General features: G+C 45.4%; 1 protein-coding gene across 2 annotated transcripts; it reads right to left on the minus strand.

The window, feature by feature from the left end:
- Positions 1 to 2,719: 2,719 nt before the first annotated feature.
- On the minus strand, positions 2,720 to 27,736 carry LOC115392956 (histone acetyltransferase p300-like). 2 transcript variants are annotated; one of them, XM_030097675.1, is made up of 31 exons: positions 27,233 to 27,736; positions 24,647 to 25,341; positions 23,378 to 23,557; positions 22,444 to 22,774; positions 22,145 to 22,258; positions 21,382 to 21,615; positions 21,010 to 21,115; positions 20,728 to 20,853; positions 20,459 to 20,576; positions 20,075 to 20,216; positions 19,771 to 19,845; positions 19,437 to 19,522; positions 19,181 to 19,333; positions 18,302 to 18,790; positions 13,869 to 14,280; positions 13,657 to 13,775; positions 13,434 to 13,497; positions 13,012 to 13,187; positions 11,925 to 12,013; positions 10,008 to 10,088; positions 9,417 to 9,473; positions 9,250 to 9,327; positions 9,085 to 9,152; positions 8,847 to 8,997; positions 8,558 to 8,704; positions 8,348 to 8,461; positions 7,630 to 7,795; positions 7,279 to 7,446; positions 6,953 to 7,114; positions 6,547 to 6,828; positions 2,720 to 6,449 (listed from the first exon to the last, which is right to left on the minus strand). In XM_030097675.1, the coding sequence occupies exons 1-31, from the start codon at positions 27,324 to 27,326 to the stop codon at positions 3,315 to 3,317; spliced, it is 8,412 nt and encodes a 2,803-aa protein (XP_029953535.1). In that variant the 5' UTR covers positions 27,327 to 27,736; the 3' UTR covers positions 2,720 to 3,314. The 2 variants fall into 2 exon arrangements, with proteins under 2 accessions (XP_029953535.1, XP_029953534.1); XM_030097674.1 differs by having other exon boundaries at positions 22,139 to 22,258.
- Positions 27,737 to 27,997: the final 261 nt, after the last annotated feature.

The raw sequence follows: 27,997 nt of genomic DNA on the forward strand, positions 1-27,997 counted from the left end.
GGTCTCCAGGACCACGGGCGGTAGCGGACGCCTGGTTCACATTAATCGAGCCGAGACCCGAATTCTCCATCTTGACCTTGTGACCTTCAGTGTAGTGACAGAATCCTGCAGGAGATGAGAGCAAGACAGTCTTCATGAAAATCTGCACATTTTACACTGTAATGAAGTGAGTCAACACACATCAAATAAAATGATCAGTCATATAAAATTCCTCTTTTGTGAGTCACTTTTTTTTGACCAAACCAGTTGAAACATGTTTTGAAGGCCGATCAGGAACTGTTGTAGTTCTGATTCTCTGTTGACTTACCTTCAAAGCCTGAGTAATCCCTGTTCTTCAAGTCCTTATGAGTTCTCTTCAATAGATCCACTTCAGACAAGGAGAAAAATGGCCAAAATCAGACACTGTGTGAGACTCCCACCCTTTTGTTTTTCCCGAGCAGAGCTTTATGGAAACCGAGTTGACGCTTCCTCAATGTGAGAGAATGACTCAGGACTTCTTTCTGAAGCTCTCTGTCGCCCCCCAGAGGACACACAGCATTTCTACTGTTCAGTCATTTCTTCACTGACAACCATAGTTCACTTAAGACGGAATAATTACAAGCAATATTTTAATGAGTGAAATTAGCAGCAAACACAGACTGTGAAGGCCTTCGTGTCCGACGTTTATATCAGGAGTCGCCCGGTTTGCATCTTGACAGGTTTCATACGCCTTTTACTCTCTCTAAACTGACACATTCTAGTATGACAAGCACCGATTCTTTCCAGCACAGGCAATACAAAAGGCCTCAAATTCCTCAGCAATTTGTGAAATAGGAAACAATACTCAAGCGCTTTTTTCCAATGGTACAAACATACTTTATTGTACAATTAATTTATTGGCAAAAACCAATCAGACCACCAGAATAACTTAAAAAAAAAAAAGAAACTAATGAAAATGGAGCAACAAGTTATTTTTGCTTTCTCTCAGCAAGCACCGAAATTGTTAACAAGAGGAACAAAAAAAAAAAAAAAAAAAAAAAGAAGTGGTCAAAGATTCCGTTTGAATACTAAACAAATATTTAAATAGTCTTATTTCCAGTCTCTTTTCAGAAAAAGAAATGATAAAAACAAAACTATTTGTTCAGTTGCCATCAGTTTGTACAGTGATTCAGTATGTTTACAACTATATTCATGTACATGAAACACTTCTTCAAAAGCATGGTAGGATATACTCCACAGCCTCCCCGGGGGCAAACTGAATGACTGTCTGCAGTGTCTTTTTGCATCACCATAACATCTTTAATACAAAACAAAACATGTTTTTATCTAATAATTCCTGTAGCTTCAAGTTTTATTTCCAAAAAATAAAATTAAATAATATATCTATATATAAAAGACAGTTTTTCCTCGTGGTTTTTCTTCTTATAAAATAAGTCTCAAGATATATTGCCACCTGGTTCTGATGCGACCCGACCCCCACCCGCCCCGCCCCGAAAACCCAGCGAGCCCGACCTTTTGAGAAAAATAGTGAGCATGTGAATCATACTGCGTCTTTGTTCCTCTCCGTAAAAAGCTAAATGACCAAATTATTTGAAGTCTTTCACATCACACGTCCGTCTCCGTCTTCCTGCGGGTTTCTAAAACTTGAAGATTGTTCGGGTGTGTGACTTGTTGCATTGAGCCCCCTTTACTCCCTAAAACCTCGTCCAAAAATACACAGAAAAAAAGGCGCATTGGTGCTTGTGACCTACTACACCCCATACTGTACATACTTAAAAAAAAAAAAAATCTCAATACTGTACAGTAGCTCAGGAGCACTTCTGTCTTTTTTTTTTCTTTTGAGTTTTTTTCTTTTTATACACATACAGCAAATATCCAATCAAACGAGGGGAAACAAGCAGCAGGAAATAGGCTCTCTGCTCATAGGGTTTCGAAGTATGTACACTTTTTTGTTTTGTTTACATCTTTCACGTACATCACATTAAAAAAAAGAAGAAAAAAAAAAACAGTATCCAAGTCCATTATTTCTCACTTTGTACAGTACTAACATTGAATTAAACCTTGTGGCTGAGAGGCAGTCGTGAGGATGAGGAACAAAAGGTTGAACCGTCGTGGGTGGACAAATACAGGCAGGATTGTTTCGAACCCTCCCCGGCCGTGAAGCAAAGACGACTTCTCACAGTTCAGAAAAACGTTTGCAATATATGTACAAGCACAACTTTTTTCTTAAGAGAAAAAAAAAAAAAAAAAAAAAAAAAAAAAAAACGGTCAGCCAGCTCCAAATGAGTGCAACTCCCACCCACAGCTGGACCACCGGGCATCAACAGTTCATCCCTCCACATGGATGTATGTGTGGGGTGGTGAGGAAAGAGTGCACATTCATGGGGATAAAAAAAAAAAAAAAAAAAAAAGAAACTAAATGGAGAGGGGGGGGGGGGGGGGGGGGGGGGGGGGGGGGGGGCGCCCCCCCAAGAGGCTGTGGGGAGTTTCTCCCCCTCGCTCTGCAGACATGGCCTAAGTTCTGCAGCAAAGTCAGAGCGAGTCCACAGAGGGCGATGGCCCTCCGACGACCGTCAACACTGTTAAGATGTCGTTAAAACCGATAAACCCTGACTGAAACAACGAAAGAGAGGGGGGGGTAAAAAAAAAAAGAGAACCTCTTGAGATCAAACTGCATTATCACACTCTCCCACCAGCATGAAAACGTCTTTTTATGCTGTTGTTGCAGTCAGTGTAAAAATTTACATTTCTGTAACGGAAGATATGTTGATGATGCTTGTTTTACAATTCATACAGGGAGAATAATAATAATAATATAGAAATAAAATAAACGTACTCTCTGTAGAATAGATACAATCATGACTGGGTATTTAAAGAGGAAACCAAAACGATAATTAAAAAAAAAGGTACATCGTGTCAACTTACTTTTCATCTTTAGCCACTGTTGAAATCTTAAAAATATTCATAAAAAGGCAAAATTCTCAGTCCCCAAAAATATTGTGTCATATACTTAAGGAAGAAATATCTTCAACCTGAAACACTGCCCTTTCACCTTTTTTGTACACAATTGGCAAAAATATATAGATATATATTAACAGCAATAACTTACCATTGTTTTTAATTTATTCATTTATTGACTTCTAAGATTGACGTTGCATCTCCCATAGGAAGGAAGCTTCAGTTCGTATTTGTACATCACAAAAATATTTAAATAGAAAATAAAAACTTCTCAAAACCCCAAAGCCGCAGTCTGGTCTGGATCTCCTTCCATGGCAGTTTGTCGTCCGGGGCGGCCGATCAGAGCATGGAGGCAGGAGGACTGGGTGGAGTCAAGGCTACATGAGGTTGTGGTTAATGTTCGATCCCAGCTCCTGGCTGTTATTACCGCTGCCGTTATTGTTCCCGCCCAGTAAGTCCGACGGCGCCCCCTGTCCACTGTGCATCCCCGTCATCCCGCTCAGCTGGGACATGATGGAGTTCTGATCCGAGCCGAACTGGCCGGGGTCTACGGGGTTCCCGGGGGGCTGCTGGGGTTGAGGGGGCTGCGGCGGAGCCATACTGGGGTGGTGCTGGCCCAGATGGCCCGGGTGCGGCGACCCCGTCTGGGTCTGCGGAGAGATGCGATGAGGCGAGGGCTGCGGCTGAGCTTGGGAGGAGGGCTGCATGCGAGGGGACGGGCTGGAGTGAGGAGGCTGCGACTGCGGCCTCGGTGACGGCTGTGGCGACCTGACCTGACTGCTGAGTGATCCCGCCGGACCAAGACCTCCCTGTCCCTGAAGGTGTGGGGACTGGGCCAGCTGCTGCTGGGGACTCATGGGACTGCTGTGCTGGGCTGGAGAGCCCCCTCCAAGATGCTGCTGCTGCAGGAGCCTCTGGTGGATGTTCTGGTGAAGCAAGCCTTGGGAAGTCTGAGGCAACGGGGGCCCGCCGCCTCCTCCGCCTTGTGGTGGCTGACCCGGCCCGGATCCACCCTGACTAGGCTGGAGAGGCGGTCCTCCGGCTCCTCCGCTCGGCCCCAGGTCTGGTCCTTGAAGACCTCCCATTGGGTTTTGCTGCTGTTGCTGCTGATGTTGCTGCTGCATCTGCATCTGATGCTGGAGCCTCTGCTGGAGCGCAGCAGCGACCTGTGACATGGAGTTGGGGTATCCTTGCTGCTGGCCGAGCTGTCCTGGCCCTCCCTGCGGTCCTCCTTGCGGTGGCTGCTGGGGAGCCCCGACGCCTCCACCGCCGGGCTGTGGTTGGGAGGAGGGGGGCATTCCTGGCTGTCCCTGGCCTGGCTGCATGAAGGCTTGCTGGCCTTGCTGCTGCTGGAGTCCTTGCGGCTGCTGGAACTGCCCGTGATTTCCCATTTGCTGCTGCTGCTGTTGATGCTGCTGCTGCTGTTGGAGGTGCCTTCTCATTAACAGCTCTCTGAATTGGGGGTTGGCCATGTTTCCTTGCTGCCCTGGTTGCATCGCCCCCTGTTGCTGCTGCTGCAATGCCGCCATTTGCTGCTGTTGTAGATTCCCGGCCAGCATGGGGCGCTGCTGCTGCTGCTGCTGTTGCTGCAGCTGCTGAAGCTGTGCTATGGTGGGCATATTTCCTCCGGCAGATCCCCCTTGAGCGATATTCATCCCTGGCTGACCCGTCTGGTTGACAACCTGCTGCTGTCCATCCATGTTAGCAAGCTGGTTGGCTCCTGGCCCACTTACACCGGAGACCCCTCCAGCAGCACCTTGAAACCTCACACTGACGGGGGCGCCCTGGGGAGGCCCTCCCACTCCTCCAGGACCGCCCTGACCACCCTGATACCGAGCAGCTCTTTGCCGGATGAACGCGGCCATCAGGGGCGGGTTGGAACGAAGGATGTTCAGCACTTGCTGCTGCTGCAGAGGTGAGCTTGGCGAGCGTAGCGTTCTCAAGAGCTCTTGCAGTGCCGCTTGAGGCAGGTTTCCCGCTCCCGCTGCGGCTGCTAATGATGCCGTCGCGCCAGCGGCCCCACCCGACATTCCCGCTACCTGCATCAACCCACGGTTTCCGGGCTGGGACTGCTGCTGATTGATCATTTGCTGCTGCTGTTGGGACACCACCGGTTGCTGCTGAGCTGCCATGTGACCCATCATACCTGGTCTTTGTTGCGGGTTCATGGGCGGTCCTCCAGCACCCCACTGCTGGTTTGCAGGTGGAAGTTGTCCACCGCCTCCCTGCTGGACCTGCTGAAGCTGCTGCTGAACTTGAGGTGGTAGCTGTGACTGAGGGCCACCTTGCTGCATCCCAGCGAGCATCCCCTGCTGCTGTGGGTCTAACATAGTCCTTCCAACAACTCCCTGAGCCTGTGGGGGCATGCTCTGGGGCCCCATGTGGGGCATTCCCATCTGGTTCGGGTTGTTCTGGTGGTGCGGATGTTGGGGTATCATGCCTCCCTGGCCCAAACCTCGTATCTGTGCTTGGGCCTGTGCTTGAGCCATCTGTCTCTGGGTCTCTGCTAATCGCTGGATTTTGAGGGCGGTCTCCACAGCAGCCAGAGGAGGCCCCTGCTGCTGGCTTTGTACAGGCATTGGCCCCTGGCCCGGGTTCGACTGCTGCTGCGGTGGGGTGGCTGGACCCAATCCAGGTTTTCCCATAGACTGGTGGAGAGGAGAAGCCCCGGGCGGTCTGGGGTTGTAAGGAGGCAACCCACCAGGGTGCTGCTGCTGGACGTTGGGAGGCTGCTGCTGGAGTGGAGGTACCATCTGCTGCTGAGGAGAGTTCATCATCCCACCTCCACCCACTTGTGGAAACTGATGGAGATGGTGCTGGGGGGGAATGGCACCACCTTGCTGTTGGATCTGCTGCTGTTGGCCTGGAGTTCCCATTCCCCCCATCCCACCCATTCCAACTCCCTGCTGAGGAAGTCCTGCCATGTTTCCCTGGGTAGGGGTCTGTGGGGTAGGAGGCTGGGTGCCAACAGACGTGGGGGTACCAGGACCAGTAGCTCCATTGTTGGCTCCAGGAGAGGGCAGGCCGTTGCCCCCTGGCGGTCCTCCGGCGGGCTGACCCACTCTCTGCATGCTGGCCATCCTCCTCCTCAGCATCTGAGCCTGCTGCAGCCTGTGCTGCAGCTGCTGCTGGCGAAGCTTGTGCTTGATGTTCAGACAGAAAGGGACCGGACACTTGTTCTCCTGACAGTGTTTCGCATGGTAGCAACACAGGGCAATGAGCTGCTTGCAGATGGGGCAGCCTCCGTTTGTTTTCCTCTTGCACCCTTTGGTGTGCTGAACGACCCGTTTCATCTTCTGACAGGACGGCAGAGAGCAGTTGGCGTTTCGGCACTGGCACGCGTGGACCAGGGACTGGATGCAACGCTGGATGCTGAGACGGCGAGAGTCTCCGGGGCTCTGGGTGGTGGCGGCCGCCTGGTTGCTGCTCTCGTCATCCAAGCCAAGGCCTAACTTCTCCATCTTGTGCTCATGACCCTTAGTGTTGTAACACGTGATGCAAAGGTCGTAATCCTGCAAAAACACATGACAATTAGTAAGGTCATATTTACAGAAAAAAAAAAAAAAAAAAATCCAGATGCATCAAAATGGATTTTACTCCCCAACTTACCTCACAGACGGTACAATGGAAGCGAGTCTCCACGTGATGCTTGCATTCATTGCAGGTGTAAACAAAGCGGTCCTGGCTCTGGTTATGCAACTCCACCAGCATGCACATGGAACTCCACATGGATCTCCTTAGTGAGCTGAATTCTAGGTGCTTGTCCCGGGCCAGAGTCAGGAAAGCATCCCGGCCATCCATGAGATCACATGCCATCAGAGGATCTGGGTCTGCTATAGGGGGTAAGGCGTTTGCCATGGGGCCCGCGATCAGCCGGATCACAAAGAAAACCTGGAAAATTCAAAGAAGAAAGGGATATGGAGCCTCAAGCACCAATAAAACACTCACCTCAACAAAGAAAGAAATCACACTGCACAAGCACACCTGGTCATGACGTGAAAAAATAAAGTCTTACCTCTTTATGTTTCTCCATGGTGGCGTAGAGTTTCTGCGAAAGGTCGTTGGAGACGTTTGGCATCCCGGGCTTCTTCTTATTGGCTCGGCTCAGGCTGCTCTTGTTCTTGCTTGTCTTTTTGTTGTTCTTCTTCTTTGCATTTTTGCTGTCACCTTTCGTGTCCTAAAAAAGAGAGGTTAAGGGAAAAAAATGTGATCAAGCAAACTACACGCTCACGTTTTAACACATCAATGTAAAAAGCCTCCTTCATTGTCCTGACCTTTCTTTCCCTCCCAGTTTTCTGTCACCCGTAAAAAGAGTCAAGGACGATAGAAAGTGATTCTTACATCAATACTCTCATTGGAAGTGCTGTTCTCCTCCCGTTTCCTCTCCTCTTCCTCTTGCTCCAGCTCTTTGATACTCTCCTCCAGCACATTGGGCCAAAAGTCACCCTCAAAGTAAGGCAGTTCCTTGGCACTGGTCAAGCGATCCTCTGTGGCCTGCTTGAAGATGTCCTGTGGGAGCAAACAGATATTAGGTTGGTGTTTTGCAGAGATATGAACTGACTCAATCTGCACAGATACTCTGAAGTGGTAATGGTAAAGTATGTGTTTACTGTGTAAATAAAGATCAACTCATTCATGAAACTTCAGAATGCCAACATTCCTGAACAAAAGTTCAGGAACTTGCTTCTCTACCTTGTAGTCATGGACGATCCGCTCTGCCACAGCTTTGTCGAGCATCTTCTTGTACCACTCCTGAAGGCGTTTGGGCTTCGGGATCTTCTGATCCGCAGGGTGACAGTGGAAGATGTAGTCGTCCCCCTCACTGGGTGGACAGGCCCAGATGTGGCCAGTGGTGTACCTAAGAAGGATAAACAAACCAATAAAAATAGACAATTATTGTCAAGCTTTATTTTTTCAGAGTAAAAACTACACAAACATATGTTTTCATAACAAAATAGGGGAGCACCAATACTACAGGACAAGTACGAAGTATTTGCACATGATGTGCAAATGCTGTGCGAAACACCTCCGCACACACGTTCCAACTTGCCGTTAATGAGTGCATCTGTCATCATTTGATCATGTGTAGCATTGCTGGTGTGTGAGCCCTGAAACTCTATAATGGAGCATGTAGCACAGCTTACAGTAAAATCCTCCTGGATCCACTGAGCAGTTAAACTAATGGGCAACATTGTGCCAACTCTGATGGTCCGAATGTCACAGGAGATGAAGTTGTGGCACTGTATAGACTATCTTTCGTGCCTCCTCTTGATATTTTAGCAGATTGTAATTTACAGTCTGAATTACTGTCGTCAATCTCATTCATATTAAAGAATCTCCAAACTGCTGACATGGCGCGTCGTCACTAGCCTACCTGTGTGTAAAACATTCATTTTGCAATGGGACTCACCCCAACTTCTTGACATACTCCAAGTAGCCAATGAGGATTTCATGGTAGACCGCAGTTCTGAGAGAGCGAGGACGAAAGAAGTGTACACTGTCCAGGTAGGAGATGTATACTCGCCTGTAAGAGTGTAAGATTTAGTCAATTTATTAAAAAAGATTAAAAAAAAGGTTACCTCTGCTGAGAATAGTGTTTGTAATATGGACACAGCCTTACCTCTGATTGGGTTGAGGGCAGTCGGAACCGTACTCCTGAACATGCATCCCAAAGAAACAGACATCGGCTCCGTCAATGTCCTCAAAAGCAAAGAGAGCTTTTGTCCTGTACGGGAAAGACTCGGACATCTCTCCGCTGTCCACAAATCTAGAGACAAAATCAGAGGAAGACATTAAAAGGTTTCACTGTTCAATTCCTAATGAGAGCTTATGAATCGGTCAAACGCAAACATGAGAAGCAAACTTTATGGGAAGATCATTAAAATCCCAAAGTGTTCCCCTTTCTGTACCTGGACTTCATGCCTGGTTTGACCTCCACCACTTTGTCAGAGACATGCACCACACGAATGAAGACTTCCCCAGCCTCTGGGTTGCTTTGCCGTTTCAAGAAGTCGTTCACCCTCGTCTCCAGAAAGCAGCCCAACTTTGTCTGCGGTAACCCTGTAAGAACACACAGTAGAATGAAGAACATTCCAGAGAGCAGAGAAGTCATTTCTGAGCAGTAACTTGAAGATTTTGGACACTCACTCTTGGCCGAATACTTATTTTCTTTTCTTGTCTTGTTTGTCTTCTTTAAACAGCCATCACACACAAAACTGAAAAAAAGAAGGTTGATAAAAGAATAGTTATTACAAGCAGGCTACATAAGTTCAAACCTTCAGAATGACTGGAAAGAAGAAAAAACAGACGCACCCTGATGGCCAGATTGTGTCATTGTGCAGGACACAAATTTGATGCATCCTGCGTCCACAGTCCAAACATTCAACAAGCCTGAAAACAAAGAGAGGAGAGGATGAGCATTATAAACTTGGTTTCACTTTAGCTAATGTTCTTGGACATTGGAGGAGCAGCTGACTTACAGTTCAGGGTCCAGTGTGTCATTCTTCTTCTTCTCAAACTGATCCTTGTTAATTGATCTGAAATGTGAAAAAGGCTAAATGTGTCAACATTCAGAAGATAATACTTGGAAGACAGGACAATTCAAATAGTGTTATTATTTCAAACTGAATAGGCAATATAAAAACATAAATATAAATAGATTTGGCTTCATGTCTAAAGATCTTTTGAGAATTGTTGCTTCAGTTTCTGAAAAGCAGAAAACTGGCAGTACTAACTGAAGTTAAAGCGCAGCAACATCTGAATGACTACTAGCAATACGTGGAGGTGTTCTAGCGTTGATTAACAAGTAAAGGATAAAGCCAGGAAGAATAACTATTCCTCTTGTTTTTCCACGAATATTAATAAGGTTTGAAAAAGAAATGAAAAATCAAGGATTGGCTTCTAAAGACAATTAAGATGATAAAAATCCATCGTTAGATGAACTCTTACTTCATCATAAGTTCATATAATTAAAAAGCGTGCTGCCACAGAGTGTAACAGTGAAGAATGTTTGTGAAAAAGAAAGAAAAACAAGTGTCAACATTTCAGAGTGAGTGCAGAGGGATACTCACGTCTGCGGCTGGGTGGGGTCGTCGCCCAGTGAAACCGTCTCTCCCTGGATCTCGTTGAAACACTTCTCGCAGAAGTGGTACCTGTCAGCAAGAAGCCCAAATTTTGGTGAACTACACCGTTCCCCACAGCACAGTCAATCACAGACAGCGCACGGGAGGGCAGTCACCAAATGGTACAGGACATGGGCAAGACAGGGTGCCACAAGCGGAGCGTGCAGGAAGGAGGGGCGCAGGACAGCAGGAAGTCGTCACCGCAACAGCCAGTCATGAGATTTGAAAGGGTGAGGGGATGGCGGGGGAGGAGGGGGAATGAGTGGGTGTGTTGGGAGGCGCATGGTTGGTCAAGTCAACAGCAAGCCAATGTTGATATCACAGGCAACAGGGGAGGGGGGGGGACAGACGAGCCATGAGGACCAGGAATGAGACGAGACAACACACAGCAGAGAGCCGAGGCAAAGCACAGATTAGCAATTTGGACATGAAAGGATGAGCAACAACAACAATCAGCAGCGTCACGGCTAACAGAGCAGGAGCAGAATCAAACGGGAGCTACACAGGAGCAGCAAGCTGTGGCACAGGGCGTAATGCAAACACTAAACACATATGAACAGGAAGGCACACATGACTGCTCTGATGTTCATACAAGCAGTTAATTTTAAAAGTCTGTCCTTTCACATCCCTGCAAGGCTTTCACAAGTGTTTAAAAAGCAGCAAAGGCTTACCGTCTCTAATAGAAAGCAAATTTATGCAAGCCAATTAAAGAGGAGATGTTTTACAAGTCATACGCACTCTTAAGGGAGGAAAGGCCCCTGGACTGGATGATTTAGGACCTGAATTTTATAAAACATTTAGACATATATTTGGATTCCTTTAATAGTGGTTTTCTCCCCCCTTCATTAAGCAATGCTAACATTTCATTTTTTGGTTGAGGAGCGATCAGCCTTATGACACGTGTGGCTCCTCTAGACCGATCAGCCTGATTTCTGTTCACTGCAAACTTCTGTTAAAACCAGTTTTGGGGAAAACACTCCCCATGCTAATAAATTTAGATCAGACCGGCTTCGTTTTTGGATGCTATTCATCTTGCATTGTGAGAAACCTCTTGAATATTATACAATTTACCTGACAATGCAAAAGGAAGGCACTGGCCGTCTCATTATACGCAGAAAAGGCCTTCGATCGGGTTGAGTGGGGCTATTTGTGTGATGTTTTGGGAGGGGGCTTCCTTAATTGGATCCAAACTATACGTCACTTGCCTACAGCTGTTGTTATAGCTAATGGACGGCAATCTGAACCAAGGGGTGTCCTCTCAGCCCACTCCTCTTTGCTTTAGCATTGGAACCATTAGCTTACAGTATTCAACTGCATGGTGTTGTAAAGGGAGTAACACCGAGCGTTGTGCTTTAGTAGAGGCAGATCTTTATTATCTTCCCTCATGGAAGGCTACAAACTGTAGTACAGTGTAAAGATTAATTATTTTTAACAGTTTGGACACCTCTCTGAGATTATACACCTACAGATCAGAGAAACCTGCTACTGACGTGCAGAAAGTGTTTTGCATCTCGTCTATCGTGTCGCCTGATGGTTTAGAGCGGGTTGCGTGCTGAAGTTTGCCTCTCTGTGTACCATTTCCAACAATCTGTGCTTCAGCTGCAATTTAAAGTTGTGCTTCAAGGAAACACCTTTAAGAATGTGATCAGAGGACCGACTGTTAAAATGCCAGTGCATTAAGTACCACATTGAGGTATAAAAAAAAAAAAAGGGGGGGGGACATGAAGTGAAGGGAAGTGTTTAGGGAAACAATATTACTCCAATCAACATTCATAAAACAATCAATGTGTACAACATAAGCTCTAAAAGTAGTTTGATATTCTGTTTACAATAGTTTGATTGTCTCAACAGTAACTCCCTCCATACCTGTTCTGGTAGCTGAAGTAAGCAGCATCTCGAGGAATAGTGCACAGCTGCTTTCCATAGCAGCACAGTGTCTGAGGAGAGAACTCCAGCTGGTGGACAGAGGGAGAGAAACGGAAATGAAAACTTCAATTTATTGAGCATTGTGTATGGGTGCTACTGCCCCCTGCTGGTCAGACAATACTTAAAGTTCAAATAAAAGCCAGGTGTGACAAAATGTTTTAACACTGCACATAAAAATGAAAGTTATTTTTTTTTAAATGCATTGTCACTACACTGATCACTGTGAATATTTAACTACCACAGCAGTAAAAAACACTTCAAATAAAAGTAGATAAAGGCTGTGACCTTCAACTTTTGAAAGACAGTGACCTCAACTACAACAAACAAGTTTGAGATCTGTAAGAACCTGACCAGTGCAAAATTCACTTTAGGTTAACGCATATCTCCAGAGCCTGGTTTGCTTTGCCTCGTTGTCAGAAGTCAATCTGACGGCCAGCTTTTCATTATAAGGCCCGAGCAGTTTTGTTATTTGCCTGCAAAACCAAAAATAGCAGAGTCTAATGAGAGCTGAAATGTGATACAACGGTGGTATGCCCAAAGCCAAATTTAGCCATGAACCCACTTCACTGCTTCCATTTTCAGATGTGAATGAGCAGAGTTAATTTCTGCCTCTGAAACTTTTTCAAAACATTCAGACACATCAGCTCATTCAAGCCACATTTGTGGAATAAGCATATCGTTCACGGGCGCATCAGAAACTGGGATAGGTTTACACTAGAGATTGATTTACTTTCAGCTAGGTGTCACATTTGTAACAGCGTCAAAACACAACTCTACTAGATTCAAAACTTCAAAGGTTTTAAAAGCAGGAAATACAAAAAAAAAGAAAGCATCACTGAAAACAACTTTATGAAAGCCGCTCCCATGGTGGAATTTCTTGAAAACACTGGAAATGGGGTAAAACTCAGTTTGAAAACACTCATCATCGCTGCAGTTCAGACCATTCTAGTATCGGTACACATGTGTGATTCATACTCAATTCCTAACTCCATCTATCCGTTCAAATAGTTGAGCAACTCTGTCTCACCTTCCTCCCACAACAGTAGCCGAGGCTCTGCATCACGGGGTCAATCTCTTGCTCAAAAACCTCGGCCAGCTTGGAGCAGTACTTGTACACTCGTGACGTTTTCCGATTGTACAGCCATGCATTGTTGAACATCAGCCAGATGTCGTCCACGTACTGCCACGGATCTTGGTATTGACCTGCAATCAAAACAAAAACCACGGGATGATGGGTTAAGGATGATTTTGCAAACAGGAGACAATTTTAGTTTTGCTTTTCTCCTTGAGACAGATGTATTGCTTCCAACGTCAGTTCAGACCAAAAACGTTTTTATCTTTGAGTCCTTGACTAAACACAAATTCAGCCCTAATTGGTTCAAATCTTTACACAGTGTCTTTTACTTTACATGTTTGTCGTCGTCTGTCAAGTTACAAAGTTTTACAAACCTGTGTCAAGCTTTCGCTTGATGGTTGACAAGTCCATCGGGTTCTTCACAATGTCAAAATAATCCTGGAACAACAGAAAGTACGTGTGTTAGCCGCTTCTGTCAAAATATGGTTCTCACAGGTTCCAGGAAAGAAACCAGACACAGGAAACAGTTTGTGAGAGTGTGGTTACATTACACACAGAGGAGAATATTAGAAATCACACTTAATTGTGGATACATACAGGGATGCAGAGCATTTGTGGGTCAACAGGCATCCTGAAGGGGAGCGACTCGGGGTCTTGTCTGTAGAGAGACTCCAGTGTGGGCATCAGAGCCTGACGAAGCTCTTCAGGCTTGAAGACTAGAGATTAAAATGTAAGACAATAGGTTCACAATAAATTTCCTCACTGTGAAGTTATTTAAACAGCTATGTGAAAACTTAAGTTCATCTTACTCTTCTTCTTCACTGGAGCCTGTGGTACAGCGGCCTCCGAGTTCTCCTCTTCCTCTTTCACCTCTTTCTTCACCTCTGGCTTCCTGTCTTCCTGTTTCACCGCCGATGTTGGTGTTGTTGTTGTTGACGTGTCCATGGGAACTCCCTTACCTCCCTCTCCCGAACACTCTTCCTTTTTCAGTTCAGATTTGACAGGCTTTTCCTCGGTTTTGAGGTTACTGAGCTTCCCTCCTTTGGAGCAGCTGCCGGCGTCACTCTCCTCCTCCTCATCCTGCTGCTTGACCTCCATCTTTGGGTCAAGGTTCGAGGCTGAGGTTTCTGACTGTGGCTGCTGAGAAGAAGTGTCCAAACTGTTGACGGAGGCCGGTGTCAGGGCCTGATTCTCCGTGGGGAATGAACCCTTCTGCGATAACTGCAGGAAAGACACAAAAACACACTCAGTAGGGGGAAAATATCAAATATGACAGAAGTGAGTAAAAGAGGGTAAACAATGGAGCAGCAAAACAAATTAAAGACGAGATGGGCTACTCAACAATCACAAAATGTAAAGTGTTATCATAAGCAATATTCTTTGAATCCAAGAAACTTACAGATGCTACAGATATTCCAGAAAACGTCTTTTAACTACATGCAAGGCTTTCTGTTCAATTTCAGTACACCTTACAAAGCACATGTATTTTAATTTCAAAAATAAACTTAGAATAAGGTTTATATTTGTCTGTATTCTTGTTTTCCTTGAAAACAACATACAAAAGGGAACCATTAAAAGAATGCAATTTTGAAGCACAACCCTGCCTCACTTCCGAGAGGAGGAAAATAATTAAGCTATATTCAGATTGATAATAAATTGCAGTAGATTTTGAAGATAATAAAATTCACACCACTGGTTTTCAAACTGAACAAATTTAACTACAACTCCACAACGACAGCTGATGCAGGATTCGTGTATTCGAGTAAAAGGACTCCAGACCTATGGCCAGTCTACTCTTTTACTTTTTTTGCTACTGTTTTGCTATTTCACTCATAACTATCCTTTATTTATAATTTGACTGATACTTTATGCTAAACGTACCTGTTACCTATTATAGCTTCATAGTGTACAAAGTCCGGGAAGACGGACGACTGATTCAGGAGTTAGCCTAAATGTAGCCGCTATCTAATCCAATTTAGAACAAAAAAAAAAAAAAAAAAAAAAAAGAAAAGAAAAAAGATTTAACATCAGGGTAGCTTCGACCTTTTCTGGTACTGATCTTTAGCAGTGGAGGAACATCTTGTTGTTCTTCCTATATTATTGCTCGAGTGCTTTGAAAAGATTCGAAGTTCACTTTCTTCTCTTCTTTTCTCCCCAAAACTAACAGCACCAGCAGTCAACACTTGGAAAAAAAAAAAAAGTGGCTACTTAATTCTTTTTAACAGGGGGCTGGTGTCTCACGCTCCGCCAACGTGGCGTGCACGGGTGACGTGTCGCGCATGGTAGTAGCCAAGGGTGAAAGTTTTTAGCAATAATATTCATAGACCATTTAGAGAAGAGAGAGAGAGACCAAAAAAATGTAGCGCAGTTTCACGTGTCAAGCGCTGCAACATGTAGGAATACTGACCGCAAGAGATGTGCTTGTTTTATTAAAAACAACCACATTAACACCACCAGCCTGCAAGTACTTTTTAAACCACCAAATTTCTCAAGTCATTCTTTTTGTTGAAGACTTGATAGTTGCAGAATTAAAATATTTTCAGTGTTGATTCTTCAAAGCTTGATTATATGGCCACTCAGTCCTCTCCTTGTCTCTCGCCCTATCCACTCAATCCAACTGGCATGGCAGAAAGCCTCCACCTCTGAGCCTGGTTCTGCAGGTTTGCAAAAATTCTGAAAGGCTGTTTTCCAAACTCTCTCTCTTATTATTCATTATGTTTACATGCAGCTAAAATTCGGGTTCAGGTCAATATCTGGGTTTCTGAAACATTAGGAAAACCCCGTTTACATGCTTTAACAGACAGAGAGTTACCCCGTTTACAAGTCAGCGCATTCAATCGGGATATCCCTTTCCAAACCACGGCGCACATCGTGCTGTTCTCAAAACAAAACAGCTCTGACCGAAGCGGCTTTGTGTTGCCAAATTGGGTGGGGTTTCCACCAAAGCAAGCTTCTTTTTTGAACACGTTGGATGGGTTGATTAAATGATTATGTGTTTATGACGTGTTTATTTATCATAAAAATACGGTTTTAACGTGCATTTTCAACTGAGATGGAGGTTTGGGCTGCTTTCTACGAGTTTCAGATTTTTTTACAGACTAGATCGACAGATCTGGCAACCTCCTCCACTGAACTGCAGAGGCAGACTGCTGCAGCGACTCCGTTCTGTAGGCAGAACGCAGACAGAACGGTTGTTCTGTTGTTCATGATTTTCAGCAGGCCATACAAATCGCCGACTTTCAGAAGGAAGCATGTGCGATGTGCGCGCTCAGAATTACAGTCCGTATCGTGCGTTACGGAAGCCTCACACGGACAAAAGTGTGGTGAGTTGCGCGCCTACTCGTTGCTGGACTTAAAAGACCATGATTCATTGCGGATGGGAGCATGCGCAGAACCAAAAACAATGTCCCCTAACTCGTTATCTGTCTACATGGTGGCACTTTTGAGTTTGAAAAGGAGTAACCCAGCGGTCTTTATCGGGTTTTACAAATCTCGAAAATGAGCTTTTCCGGGTTTTGGCGGGAGTTTACATGGCCACGCGCTATTGGGTTATTGCCAACATTCGAATTTGAAAAGGGTTTGAAAAGGGTTATTGGCTGCATGTAAACGTACACATCGAAATGAATCTGGATCCCAACCCTCTTGTGGCTCTTTTTGGCCCTACTGCTGAGGAGACTTCGCACCTGTCTTCTGAGCAGCGTACACTAGCCTTTGCATGTCTCCTTGCCAAGCGCACTATATTATTGAAGCAAAGGAACACTGACCCGCCCACCCATACACAATAGCTGAACATGTCCTGCCTAAACCCTAAAAGAAAAAAAATAATGTTCTATCATTGCTATACTGAACAGATAAAATCTGTTCTTTATACACAATTTTGACGGTGCAGGTATGGTTGTATCTTTTTAAAGGCAATTAAAAAAAGTCATATCCGTGTGTCCATTATAACCCTCTGGTCCTTACAGGTGATTCCAGTGCCATTGAGATTTGCTCTATTCTGTTAGTCTGCTGCTCAAGCACACAATCTAAACCAAGGAGCTCAATGAAATACTTGTAATACCTTTCTCACCTCCTGATGGCTGGCTCACTTTTGAGAACATGTCTGATTTTATATGCACCAAAGCGCACACTTTAAATAGTAATATCACTGACAATCAAGTTAATTTAATCGAGGCTGCCGAAATCACGATCTTTATTAAAATTTCATAGACTGTGCAGACAATTCATCTGTGGTCACCTCTCAGAATCAGACATTTCTGCAGTTTCATACCCTGGAAACAAACAGGTGTCAACTACGTAAAATACACGCAATGGACACAAAAAAAACATCCCCACTAACTTTTAACTGTATCCAGTTTAGTACAGCTATAAACCAACTAAACCTTTGGCAGCCTTGACAAGAGTAAATGGAAATCTTCATTCAGAGGTCAAGATTCAACTCTGACGAAGACGTTTCATACTGAATTATAACTTGGTGGAATAAAGCCAGGAACGTCCAAGAGAAACAAGCGTCACTGAATCCAACAACAATAACAAACGGGACTTCTAACAAGGGAAAATGATTGGCCTTACATGTTGAAGTTTAAAAAAACCAAGAAATAATTGACATCCTCAGCCACAGAAGTGAGATAAGCCTGAGAGTTAAACAGTCACCTGAAGTGAAGCAAAAACAAATAAATGAGAGGGAGTGCCTCCAATAAAAAAGACGTGAGCACTAGAGTTTGCACACGTGAGCAGTGTTGTAAACTTGCAATAGGTGAGAGAAACGTCCATCTTGATGGCATCAACAGAAACAAGTCAGTGAGCGGAAGTGGTAACATGGAGTGTCTTTTTCATGGTTATTGAGGTGGACTATCAACAAAAACTGGACTTAAATCTATACAGAACTATCTTCAGCGACCCGGAGTCCAGCAGTAGATGGCATGTCCAACCACAGATCACTCATCACAACATGATGGCTCAGTACCAATCCTGTAAGGACAGCTTCTGCTTAATGTTTGGAATATTCTACCCGTCATAAACCTCAAAGGACTAGTCCTGGAATAACGGCAAAGCGGTCGCCAGATGTTAATATGTAAATTCATGGAAATGTTTTAAAAGCATTGTCATTTTATGGTGCTTTACCAAGCTGTCTGAACCATACAGGAGTAAATAAAAATGATTTATTGCTACTGGATCAATGGAGTTCATTTTTTAGTTGTAAGCATAATCAAGACAAATAGGGAAGGTAAATCACACTGACCGGAGTCCGTGGCAGCTGAGCACCATGCGGCGTTGAGCTGGAAGAGAGTCCGGGGTGAGATGGAGTAGTAGAACCAGCTGGGCCCATGGACTGCTGCTGAAGAGGCTTGTTGGATCCAGGGCCCTGGCTGAGCGGATTCTGCAGTGGGGCAGGAGGCGGTGCAAGCTGCGACGCATTAGGGGTGTGCGGCTGTGGCGTTTGGGACCCGGCGAGCCTGGGAGGTGTCTGGTGGGGCGTGGGAGATCGGCTGTGGGCTGGGGAGGGTGAGCCACGCATGGCGCCCAAGTGGGGAATGGAGTTGGGCTGCTGGTTTGTGTTCGATGGAGTCACGGAGGGAGCAGGTGCTCCCACTGCAGAGTTGGGGCCTCCTCCACCAACACTCTGCGGACCCATCGTCCCCACTGCAGCGACCCCACTGGGGCCGCCGGCGGAGCCTGGCTGTGCGAGAGGACTAGCAACCGAAAGAGAGGGAGGAGTGCCCATCTGTGTCTGAGGATAGAAGAGAATCAAGAGAAGAATAAGAGGATTGACAGGAGGCAAGCTCAGGCACAAGGTGAATAAAAAGTTTCAGTGGACATTCAACTTCAGAACTTGTACTTCCTAACTAACAATTTCTATTTAATGTGGCAATTTGTCCTATGCTGCTGACTTTTGGACATGTTTATGGTAGTACTATTATTTTTTACTGTACTTAGTAGAGGTCCACCCAAGTACTGATTACTTACAGCCGAACTGTACCTGAACACCACCTGTGTAGACACGGACACGCTTGCTGCCACGGTGCTCACTTGGTGTTTTTTGTCAATACGGTATTTGACAGATCCAGCAAACATTAACTTCCACAAGATGATATCCAATGAGACCTGCAGGGCCTCGTACCTGTGTCATTCCTCCTTGTGGTCCAGGCTGGGCCATTCCAGGCTGAGCTGCTCCGACTGCTGGCCCTGGACCAGGAAACTGTCCCTGGGACAGATACTGGTTCTGCAGCTGGTTAACGTTGGGCTGCCCCACTCTTGGTCCAACCATCCCCATCTGGAATGTTAAGAAAGAAAGGAGAATTTTCAGATGTTACCTCTTGGAATTATGTGAGGTTTCGCTGCATTAAACTATGATTCACGTTGTGTGCAGGACTGACCTGATTGCCAGACGCTCCCATGGGAAGAGGGGGAGTGGACCTCTGTCCCATAGGCTGCATTGCCATCTGATTGAACTGATTCATACCTGAGAAGACAAGAGAGCTACTGACCACAGGATACATTCTGAGATTGTATAATAGATTTGTTCACTATCACAAACGTGAAGAAGAGTTTCGAGTTTAATACACATAAACCACTCCTGTGAAAATAAGCGCAATTCAGCCTGTTGTAATCTATTATCTGAGTCAGTGCAATAAAGTGTGTCCAGCTATTCTGTTTCAACAATAAACTACTTATCTAACAATGTATCTTGGTTTCCGAAATTTTCCTCACCTGGCCCTTGCATCCTATTCATAATCTGATTTGGTCCCGTCGGTCGCACCATCGATGGATCAGGGAGAGGACCATCTGTTAAAAACAGGTGAAGATAACCGTCATCTTACTCTACAATGCACAACATGTTCAAAATATAGTGACACATCTGTATTAAAGTGTTACGATAAATCCACTGAATTAGTCAGGAGATATTAAACAATTATTTTCTTTTTTGGGGCATTTAATTACTCATGCCATGACTGTAGGTCACTCATTGTAGCATCAATTTATGTAAGACTACACAAGCCAAATGTGTATTTACTAGGAGGCAGTCCAGTGGGGGGCTGACCGATGCCAGCAGGCCCAAGGCCGAGGCCTTGCTTCTGAAGTCGGGTCCTCCTCTTTTCCTCCAGTTCCTTCTGGATCTTGTAGATCTTTTCCGCGAGCAAGTGATAGTACTCAGCCTGTCAAAGAGAAAGCAGAGAAATAAGAAAGCAGCACAAAACCATTTCAGTATATTTTTCCGATGATTGTGAGGAATATAAACTGCTCCCCCCCCCCCAGTTATTTTTACAAGAGCCCAAAATGCAATATAATTATTATATCACCCATAAAAGCCTTTTAGCAAATAGCAATAAGGTACTTATCTAAACCATGTTCCAACCCTTTCTGATTCATGCAGTGAACTACTTGAGGTCCAACTTACTCTGCTGTTGGCTGACTCATACATGTCTCCCTCAACTTTTCGAGCATAGGCAACAAGGTTTTCCATTCGCCGGTCCTTGAGAGCTGCAGGGTCCGGCGTTGGAAAGATGGCCTGGACTCTGATCAAGAAAAGAAGAGCAAAGGGATGAAGGCAAGGAATCATGAAGGTTTTACTCGCATCTCAGCCAACAAACTGACATTGGAAAATCAGCATATCAAAATTAAAATATAAGAATGTAGCACGGTCTTGACTCTCCATGTAATACTTACAGCTTGTGGACTAAGTGATTTCGGAGGTCCTGTGTGATGTCCTCATGCCAGCTTTTTCTCATGCTTGTAGCAGAGGGCGGGGCTGCTGTGGGCATGGACCCAACCCCACCAGCATCATTCATCAGACTGTCAGAGACAAGGACGGGATCATGTTAATGTCTTTTGAAAAATAAATGTGTGGAACAGATATCTGGTAAAACCCTGCAGAGTGAGCTGTGACTGATTATTTTCCATCAATGAAATTGACAAACAGCATCTGAAGGCTTTTGTGTTCTTTCTTACCCTTGACTGTTCACATTGAGATGCATCATTGTATCCTGCAGCAGACTGGCTTGTTGGCTTTGAGGGGGAGCGCCCACACCTCCATTGACTCCCATAGCATTCACACCTATGGATTGATATAGAAACAGACCAACTGAAAAGAAGCCACTTTTTCCTCTAGATGTCAGCAAAAAAAAGTCAGAATGCAGAATGTAGTCCAGTGACTCTTTATTAGCCTTAGAAAGGATATGTTAAAATTACTACTGTAGTTAGTACACAGAACAGAACAAGAGAGATATATAGTTGAACTATGAGTTCTACCGAAAGACGAGGATTAGCATAGCAGTCAAAAAAATACTTCGACAAAACGAAGCATGCACACAGTGAACTCACCCATTGGATTCAGCGGCCTCATGCCAGCCTGCCCTGAAAGACCTTGGTTCGGCATGTTAGGCTGGGGGGTCTGAGGCTGGTTGCCCTGGTAGGTTAGGCCCAGGGCGGCATACGCTCTCTCTATAGAGCTGGGGTCGATCTGGTTTGGCGGGTTGATGTTGGGGGCACTTTGTTGGCCACCAGGAACTGCCCCGAGAGAGCTGCCCAGCCCTGCTCCGGCCGCGCCAAGCAGAGCTACGAGGACATAAGAGGAAATGAGAAAGTTAACGGATTTGATCAGTTCAATATGAAATCTTGAAACCGACAGAAAATTGTTTCACTAAACAAATTTCAATACAAAGCTCAGCTGAAACTCTTACAGAGACAGTCCATATTTCTTTTTCCAAAAATCTTAAAGTCAGATGACAATATGAGCGTCAGTATTAATGCCATAAAGGTTCAATTTAGTAAAATCTCATTAGTATAATAATATCTGATCTACAGCAGAGGTGTCCAACTTCAGTTTTTTACTTATTGTGTTCAACATTATTCCATGTCTGCCCTCTCTTAACCTAGCAGTCCCTGTCATTCATTCATTTAAGCCCATGATGATGGCGGACAACATAAACATTTCAAAAATGGCCAAGTTATGAGAGAAGTGACCGTGAAGGCTACATTTTAAAAGTGCACTTTGGTTCATTAAAGGTTAGGCACTCCTGATCCACAGCGTAAATAAGAGAGAAGTATAGGTATATTGTACTTTTGGTCAGATACAGACACTCACACTGCGGGTTCCTCTTGTCCCCAGCATTCTTCAGTGGCAGGCAGACAGGACAGTCGTGTCGAGTGCAGTTCTTCCAGTGGGAGATGATCTGCCTCGATGATGCACAGTGTGCAACTGAGGATGACAGAGTTTAGAGAACAGGGAGAAGCATGAGGAAAAGGAGAAAGTTGTCTCCAAACTGAGCTAAGGAGAGAAAAAGTATAGACATTAGAACTTGTTTCTTCTCTAGTCTCTACCATATAAATGAACATAAAGTTAATGTATCTTCTGAGCCCCGGTGCAGCCTCCGCTCTACTCACCCTGGCAGGACTTGCCAGCCTGGCAATGAGTCATGTGGTTGAGGACATTCTTCATGGTGCGGCAGTGGGGCAGATTGCACTGCCGCACTTCACCGTTAGCCTGCTCCCGCCGCTGGCACTTGTGCGCATGAAGCAGCAGCACCAGTTGCTGCTGGATTAGTTTGCGCTTCTCGGGGTCGGCTGTCGGTGGCGCTCCGGCTGCAGCGGAAGCGGCAGAGACCTGGGTACCGGGCCCCACCAGACCCGCCTGAGCACCAGAAACCATCCCCGCGGCTCCACCCACAGGAGCACCTGCGGGACCGCCCACACCTGCTGGTGACTGCTGGGTGCCCTACAAGTAAAGTGGAAGAGAATGAGAAGAGTGAGACTGAGGAGACAAGAAACTACACCCAGTGAGACGGGGAGGCAGATAGCAGGCAGACACATTGAGTCAAAACAACCTTGTGGAAGGAAAGAGAATTGTGGTTTCTCCCCAACTGTTAATCACAGAGATGTGAACAAGTGATACACTTACCTAAACTGATATTAAATAGGACACAGCTTTGCCATAAATTAAGCCTCATTAATATAGCTATGTTCAGGCTTCTAAGTGTTCATTCTTGAGGTTGTCGTGGTGTTGAACTGGACTGCATTAGACTGAGATGCTGCTCATACTCTGCCTCTGGTGTGTTTCGGCTGCTACCTTCCAGGGTCACCACAGTTGGTCATGTGATCGACACGTTTGATTTGGCACATGTTCTACAACGCTTGCTCTTCCTGACGCAACCTGATCACAACCTGCCTCGCTACAGTGCCTAAGACAAGTGGCTTCAAACAAGTGAATCACCCCACATTGCATGTTGATGTCTGTACTTCAATTTACCAAATAACTACAGAGGATGAGAGTCAAAGATATTTGAGTTTAGCATTTCCACAGAGAGTCTGTAATCTTTACCATAGCAGCCATTCCTTGCATGGGTGGGTTCTTCTTGTCCACGTTGAACTGAGCCAGGCTGTTGGCCATGGGACCTTTGCTCTGGAGCTGAGGGCCCAGCCCTGCCCCTCCCAGACCTTGAGTCCCCTGACCTCCATATGGACCTCCAAAAGGACCCCCAGGGTTCCCCATCATCCCCATCTAGCAGAAGAAAACGACAAACGAAATATGCTTGTTATGATGTGATCTACAAAATCTTATGCAAGTACATCAAACAGTGCAACTTTTTGAATGAAGATTGCACTGATGGGACAGTCTCCAAGGTAAAAATGCACGTTGTGTTCCCATACTTCACATCGAAATAATCCACAACATTTTGAATAATCACTGTTAAATGGGCAGAGTTTGTAGATACATCCATACACTATAAATCAGATCAAAAAAGATCCTTCTACCTTAAAAAGAAAAAAAAAAAAAAATCAGATGATATCTGTTGATCTCCTTCTGCTACTCAATCGTTTTGAGTACATTTTTATCAACTGAAAAATGGTTTTTATTTTCTTTATGGATGAGTGAATTTATACAAACACTCCCAGCAGCCCATAGTGGCTAAAAAAAAAAATCTAAAACATCTCCACGCCCAAGTAGAGCAGCTTTGTTTTGCTATACTACTCTTCTGTTTACTAATCAGTACCCATCTCCTTCCTTTTCTCACTATTTCCTACCTTGTTGCCAAAAGCTCCAGTTGCATTTTCTTTCATTTACTTCACCTATAACTAACCTGAAGGTCCTCTCACTGTGTTAGAGCTCTGGTTATATCAAACATCAGTGTCTCTACTGCATCCAGTCAGCGGCAGCCTGCCACTGCACCGTTTTACTGTCATTCCCGAGGGACTGTCAATCACAAACAGAGCTGTTTTCTGCCACTCCAACTACAATACCAAGCATGCACTACACCACTCACGATTGTAACAAAACGGATGGACCCAAAGTAATATTGTATTGAGGTTTCAACTCCAAAAAGGACATGTAAAAGAAGGTGAGCTACACTTACTACACAACACTTTGATTTGAGAACAATTTACTTTTTCGATTTAAATAAAATGTAGATTTCTGCAATCAAGTACATTTTAATAATTAACGAGGAGATAAAGCCACACTGAGCTGCTTTTTACCAGTAGATATTGAATTCAAAACCTTCTTCCTCTCTAATTCCAACATTTAAAAATAAACAATATGTTGTATGAAGTAGTAAAATTGCAATCTTTTAATAACAGTTGAAGTTCCTACCTTGTTCATTGCTCCAGGTTGCTGGCCTCTCATCCCGGCCTGGCCAACTGCCCCCTGCTGCTGTAGGGTCTCAGCCAACAGGTTCCCGCTGCCAGCCAGCCCCTGATTTCCGAAGCCCCTGGGAGAGCCGTTCATCACCTGGTTCCCAATCATGCCTGGCTGCTGCTGTCCATTACTGCCTTTCTGCTGCGCTCCCATCATGGCTCTGTTCATATTCCCCAACATCCCAGCTGCAGCATTCTGTTGTTGCTGCATCATGTTGGCTTGCTGCTGAGGGGAGAGATGTTGCTGCTGTCCCTGGCCCATCATCTGCTGAGGCCCCTGACCAGGGGACGCCTTCATGTTTGCCAAGTGTTGGCCCATAGCAGGGCCCCCCGGACTGCCCATCGCTCCTTGGTGTCCTTGTTGAGTTGAGGTGGTTGCCCCAGAACGCAAAAGCTCAGACAACTGCTTGTGCTTGGCCACTGCGTCCTGGCCGCCACCGACAGGTCCAGGACCCCCGCCGGGGCCAGGGCCAAGCCCAAGACCCATTCCTCCTGGCCCTCCATTGCCACCTCCAGGACCCAACCCTGCAGGTCCTCCACCCAGCGTTGTGTGTAACTGGTTAAGGTCCCCTCCATTGACCAGACCTGGTTCACTGGAGTTGATGAGCTCATCTGGGAGGTCATGCTCCAAGTCAAACAGCGAGCCAAAATCTGAAATGCAGAAGTGTAAGGTTTAGAGGGGAGCACATGAGGAGATGGGAGACAGAAGAGAAAAATCCTGATTTTTGCATGCTAGAATTGAAAAAGTCATAAAAGGTTTTTGGAGGAGTATGAATAATCTTCCACCACAAGAAAACCAATAACACATCGTAAAGCACAAGACAACGGAGCAATAAACCACAGGTGATCGCAAAGACAGGCTCACATAGAAAAGGTGACGAATGGACCATTCCGTGGCAGTAATGTCACAAAATGGAGCTAAGCTGCTATCGATGCACTCTGCGGCAGTATGTTTCTACTCAGTTCCAGAGCAAATAGAAAAAAAATTATTTGAAAAATAGAAGCATGGTGGACATCAAAGCAATGAAGCACACCCATTTAACGCACTCTTTCAGATCAGAGTTTAAGATACTTCATTCTTTAGGTTTTCTAATACGGAAAGAAACCAGATTGTGTCTACCTAACCCAGTCAACTTCAGGGCATCTGTACTACTGAAATGGTACTTCAGCATCCATCTGGTTTTACATGGCTGTCATGCAAGAGTGGGGGCAAGTACAGTATAGCTAACTTTAAAAGTATCTCCTTGTTATGTGTTCAAGTGGATGAATTTTAAAATAATCGGGGTTGAATGACCAAATGTAAAAGTTTCAGACTGAGATATTGAGATTCCCCAAAATTACAAACTGACAATTACTTATTACTGATTCCTCACATATTTCAAGTGTCAAGGATGTCTTAATTTCTAGTACATTGACAAATCGTGTTCTGTAACAGAAACAATCATCCAGTTTCATCTTAAATGTGCAGCATCATTTTCAGAACTGCTCTCTGGCAGCAGAAACATCAAACAACACAAACAATTCCCTTTATCTGATGCTTTGTTTTGTTAAATATCACAATAAACACGCTGCACGGTTAAAGCACGCAGGCTGTGCGAAGAATTATGCATTTAAAGTCACCCTCATGTACCGACGGGTTTCACGACAGCACTGCACTGATCCGTGAAATATTTCACGCAAGGTAACGAAAATGTGTGTGCATCGTCTGGAGGAATTGTTCTTCCCTTTCCGTGGCTGACAGCCTCGAAGTGAGCAGACCGCATTGTAATGCAGCTTTTTAAGTGTTGAAAATGATTTGAGTGAATGATGAAGTGATGAAACCGGGGAGAGTATTTCGTGTTTGGTGGCTAGCATAAACTCCCCGGCTGGCGAGTGTCGCCGCGGCTGGGCATGGCGCTGTCCATGCTCCACAGCTTTGCTCTCCAGCTGCTGCCGCACGCCATCCACGAAATAAAACACACAACATACCAACAATGGCAATTTGAGCTTAACAATCAGTCAGAGAAGGAGGCCTAAATTTAGGCTAACAGCATCGCTCATGTTAATAACGCCAGCTAACGTTCGTGAGGAAAAGGGTCCGAGTTATGATGGGGCAAAACAAGATCATCTAAGACGTTGGAAGCTGTTAAAACCGCTAATAAAGAATGACGGTGTCTGTAAACGACTGGAAACTTAAAAGAGGTGTGGGATACCAAAAACTTTGTTTCAAGTTGACTCGACAACTAACACATAATGACGGTCGTAGCCATTCGACACGGGACCGTCAGTTGGGGAGCCGCAGTCGGTAGACTAGCCTAGCCGAGCTGCTAGCAATGCTAACCTCCGGCTAAAATGGCTGTTAGCATCCGAAGCTAGCTGCGGAGCGCTTCTTGCACGTCCGACACACACACACACCAGCAGCAAGCTAACGTTAGCAAGCTACGACAAAAACACAAGGAGTAATCCCGCGCCTTTGCTCCCCTTAAAGTGAACACAAGCCGCCGAAAAACGACAAAATTAACAAATAACACGGTAACTAAAGCTATCCAGAGACAATACTCACCGTTTCCATCGCTGGCGGAGGCGGAAAGTGCCGGAGAGGAGAGTTTAGGCCTCTTGGCTGAAGGCGGGCCAGAGTCCAGAACGTTCTCGGCCATATTTTTTCGAAATAAAAATATATAAAGTATCCACAATTGCAGACGTTTTCACGCCCTCAGAAGCTCATTCCGTCTCGTCTCCAATATTGCGACTTTTCCCCCTCCTTTTGGGGGACTAAGAGGGGGAAAGTCCCGTGTGCGAATTACTCCTCTTTCCCTGGGTTCGCCTCTCGATTTCAGCCTCGGCGTATATCAACCCCCCTCCCTCCCTCGTCGGATTTTTTGTTCTTTATAAATTTCTGCCAGCGGAGGAGGAGGGGGTCGGCGAAAGTAAAGAGGGAGACACACGCATCGGCTTCCCCTCTAAACTTATAGTGCCTCTTTGGATGTAAATAAAGTGTCTCCGGCTACCGCTCCCATGGCTGCATCCGTCATTTCAGCCTCCTTTCCAGCGGAGTCTGGAGGAAGATAATGTCGGGCAGAAAAGGCTCGTTTGCCTGCGAAGTGACGGCGGTGCTGCTGGTGGCAGCGGGCGAGGATGAAGGGATGCAAATAAATGACACATTCACAAATAAACTGGAAAAAATGTACAGGGACATCGCTGGATGAAGTATAATGCCTTTTTGGCCGGACTGTGCATTTTAAAGAAATGAAAGTAATTTGTTGACACTTGCATGCAGAAATCCAAACTTGATCCCCACTTGCATTTTTTAAAATAACCATTTAGATAA

Source organism: Salarias fasciatus, chromosome 8, assembly GCF_902148845.1.
Source record: "Salarias fasciatus chromosome 8, fSalaFa1.1, whole genome shotgun sequence".
In the NCBI taxonomy this organism is placed as follows: domain Eukaryota; kingdom Metazoa; phylum Chordata; class Actinopteri; order Blenniiformes; family Blenniidae; genus Salarias; species Salarias fasciatus.